This window comes from Geospiza fortis, unplaced genomic scaffold (assembly GCF_000277835.1).
Source record: "Geospiza fortis unplaced genomic scaffold, GeoFor_1.0 scaffold706, whole genome shotgun sequence".
In the NCBI taxonomy this organism is placed as follows: Eukaryota; Metazoa; Chordata; class Aves; order Passeriformes; family Thraupidae; genus Geospiza; species Geospiza fortis.
The window spans coordinates 452157-455239 of NW_005054606.1; the positions used below are offsets into that span (position 1 = coordinate 452157).

General features: G+C 40.6%; 1 protein-coding gene across 1 annotated transcript in view; it reads left to right on the forward strand.

Annotated features, from left to right (window-relative positions):
- The first annotated feature begins 584 nt into the window (after positions 1-584).
- NUP35 (nucleoporin 35) overlaps positions 585-3083 on the forward strand; it is a 7092-nt gene continuing 4593 nt past the window's right edge. The window contains exons 1-2 of the mRNA XM_005430189.2: positions 585-797; positions 2740-2867. Coding sequence (XP_005430246.2) covers positions 638-797; positions 2740-2867 — 288 coding nt within the window. The 5' untranslated portion in view covers positions 585-637. The remainder of the gene's footprint in view (positions 798-2739; positions 2868-3083) is intronic.

Genomic DNA, 3083 nt, shown 5'->3' on the forward strand with positions numbered 1-3083 from the left:
TGTGGGGCGGGGGCCGAGCCCCTGCGCTGGGCGGGGGGTGTGGATGCTGCTGAGCCGGGGTGGGAGACGGCGCCAGGAAGGGGCGGTTCGCGAAGGGGGAGCGGGGTTAGATCGATCGGCCGCCACTTGAAATTGCGCAAAATGCAACATTGTGATAAACTCGGCTTCCCTGTGAAATGAATGATTAAACCGGCTTTGGTCTCATCTATACAAGTGAATATCTCCGAGGCGGGTGTCGAGAGGATGGTGCCGCGCTCTTTTCGGTGGTGCCCAGCGACAGAGCGAGGAGTAATGGCCATAAACCAAAACAAGAAGTTCTGTCTCAGCGTGAGGAGGAACTTCTTGTAGCCGAGCACTGGAACAGGCTGCCCAGGGAGGCTGTAGGGTCTCCCTTTCTGGAGGCATTCCGAACTCACCTGGAGACGTTTCTGTGTACCTGCTCTGGGTGACCCTGCCTTGGCAGAGGGTTTGGAGTAGATGGTCCCTTCCAATCCTAACAGTTCTGGGATTCTGTGATCTTAATCACTTCGTGTATCTTGTGCTATGTTTCTTTCATAGAGCCCACAATGGAAAAAGCTGCTTTCTCTTTCACTTTTCTTTTTCATATTTTAAAATTTTGTTTTCAGGAGCTGAACCAATGACTCTTGGCTCCCCGACATCTCCAAAACAAGGAACTAGTGCTCAATTTCTCCCTGGGTTTTTGATGGGTGACTTACCTGCACCTGTGACTCCGCAGCCACGTGCTTTATACGGCCCTTCAGTTGGTGTCATGGAAACAAGGTCTCCTCTACTTGCAGGTCAGAATTTGTTGAATGTTGGAAAATTGTCCTGAAAGCAAAAAATTGGTTTGTCTCACTGTTCTGCATGACTGCTGCAGACTTGAATCCTTATAGTTTTATATCTTTCTATAAGCAAACTCCACCGATTAAGTGGTGAACTCAGTATATTGAATTATTATAAATGTTTTAAATGTGATCGTTTTGGTATCAGGAAAAGTTTGTTTTACAGAGAAGGTAATAAAGCTCTCCTAAAATACAGAATCAGTTTATATGACTCTTTACAAGTCAGTTGCACATACATTGATGTTGAAAACAGAGATATCTGCTGGCAAACTAAATGTAGCTTGTGCAAACTGCTGATTTCTTTGCAGAATTTTTTCTATTTCTTTGAATTCTAAAAGGAAACTTACAGGTTATCAAACTTACAAAAACTGGGGGGAGAAAAACTGAAAATAAACTTTTTAATTAATATCTAATGGTTGTAGCTAAACTTGATGTCTGCTGTCATTGGACTGGAGTAGTGACTTTTCCTAGCTGTAGATGCTCATTTCTCTTCAACCACCTAATTAATCAGACTAGGAGAAGTTCTTACCCATGTTAGTATTGTACATCTTCAGTACATCTTCAGTTTGTACTCATTCTCTGAGAAGAGTGAGTAGTTGACATGCCTTGGGTGATCTTGGCTTTTGTACTAAATCAGTTGGCATAATTTAACATCTGATGGTGTTAATATTTTTGAAGTCATTTTGAAGGAAAAATTGAGGATTAAAGTACTGCAAGAATTTCCCTTAATAAAATATTCTCTTCTTTGAATGTCAGGCTGGATTGGACTCAATGATCTTTCCCTTACAAGGTCCCTTTCAACTTAAAATGTTCCATAATTGGAGGTTTGTTGGTCTTCTGCTTCTTGCTCTTGTCTGCCTGCCCTTACACATCTGGGAACAAACCTCTTACAAAAATATTTATGAAATTGAAAGTAATCATGTGAATTTCACCAAATGGTTTTTTAAAGGGTTTTTTATAGCCTCAGAGTATCAATTTTAGGAAGAGAGGAGCTAGTAAGATACTAACACAAACTTCCCAAAGGAAGTGATCAAGTACATCAGTTAAAAAACTGCAAACCTTGATGGGAGAGTGCTTTACATAATGCACATTATTCCATGTAACAGTAGCAGTTCTTGTATGTGTTTAACAGTTCAGAGTAGAGCCTTGAAGCTCAGGATTTAGGATTAGAAAAGCTTGGTTTCCAAACATTTTGCAAGTGAAACTTGATGTAAACTCCTTTTTTTTCCCCCTGGGGTAAATCCGCACAAAAGGTTAAGATAGGTCAAATTCTTTCAAGAAGTTTAATTCTCTTAGAAGGAAGTCCCAAAGTTCACAAATTGGGAGAGCAGCTGGGTTAACTTCATCCTGTCTATATGCAAGCTAGTCCCTGCTCTCAAGAGCTTACAATTTTTATTTAATATGAAATTAGATGAGAAGCCAAGGAATTTGGACAGTGTCAATGTGACAGTAATGTGCAATGTCTCTGTACATTTTGGTATGGTTCAATTTTTATAAATTTCAATTTTTATACATCTCAATTTTTAAAAATCTTGCTTTTGCATCTGTACTATAGGCAGGTTAGTCTCTGAAACAATTAAAATGGATTTCTAGCCTGGCTTAAAATTGAAAGATACAGCCATGCTCAGGACTTCAGGGAAAGAACATGTAAACAGTGAATATAATGGGTTAATAAGAGGTCTGAAAGTTCTAAATAATACTTGTGTATTACAAACATTCAAACCTGAACAGTTTGGTAGGACAGACGGCTCTGCAAACCTCCAGTGAAACAATCAAGTCTCAACAACAATCAACACGAGAGCATGGCTGAATGCATTACTCAAGTTTCAAGAACAAGTAGCACCAAAGCAAAATTACAAGTTTTCTCATGCTGCTCTTTTGTTCCTTTGAATTGCAGGAGGGTCGCCCCCACAACCAGTAGTCCCTTCACATAAGGATAAAGGTGGTGCTCCACCAGTTAGAAGCATATACGATGAGTTGTCTAGTCCTGGCCTTGGATCAACACCTCTGTCCTTAAGAAGAACAGTAAGTGTCTTCAGCACTGGCCTGTTCTTAGCAGATGTGAGGCAGCTTACTGCCTCAGGGAATTCTCAAACTTAGCTGTATAAACTGCTGTAGCAAAATGAGAGGTGACCCTACAGATCATGCTGTTGCTTAGTATGTGTTGTTTGGTGTACCTGTTCCTGTTCAAACAAGAGCTGTGGTCATGAAGCAAAGTGCTGTTATTGCCAGTTTTCAGTT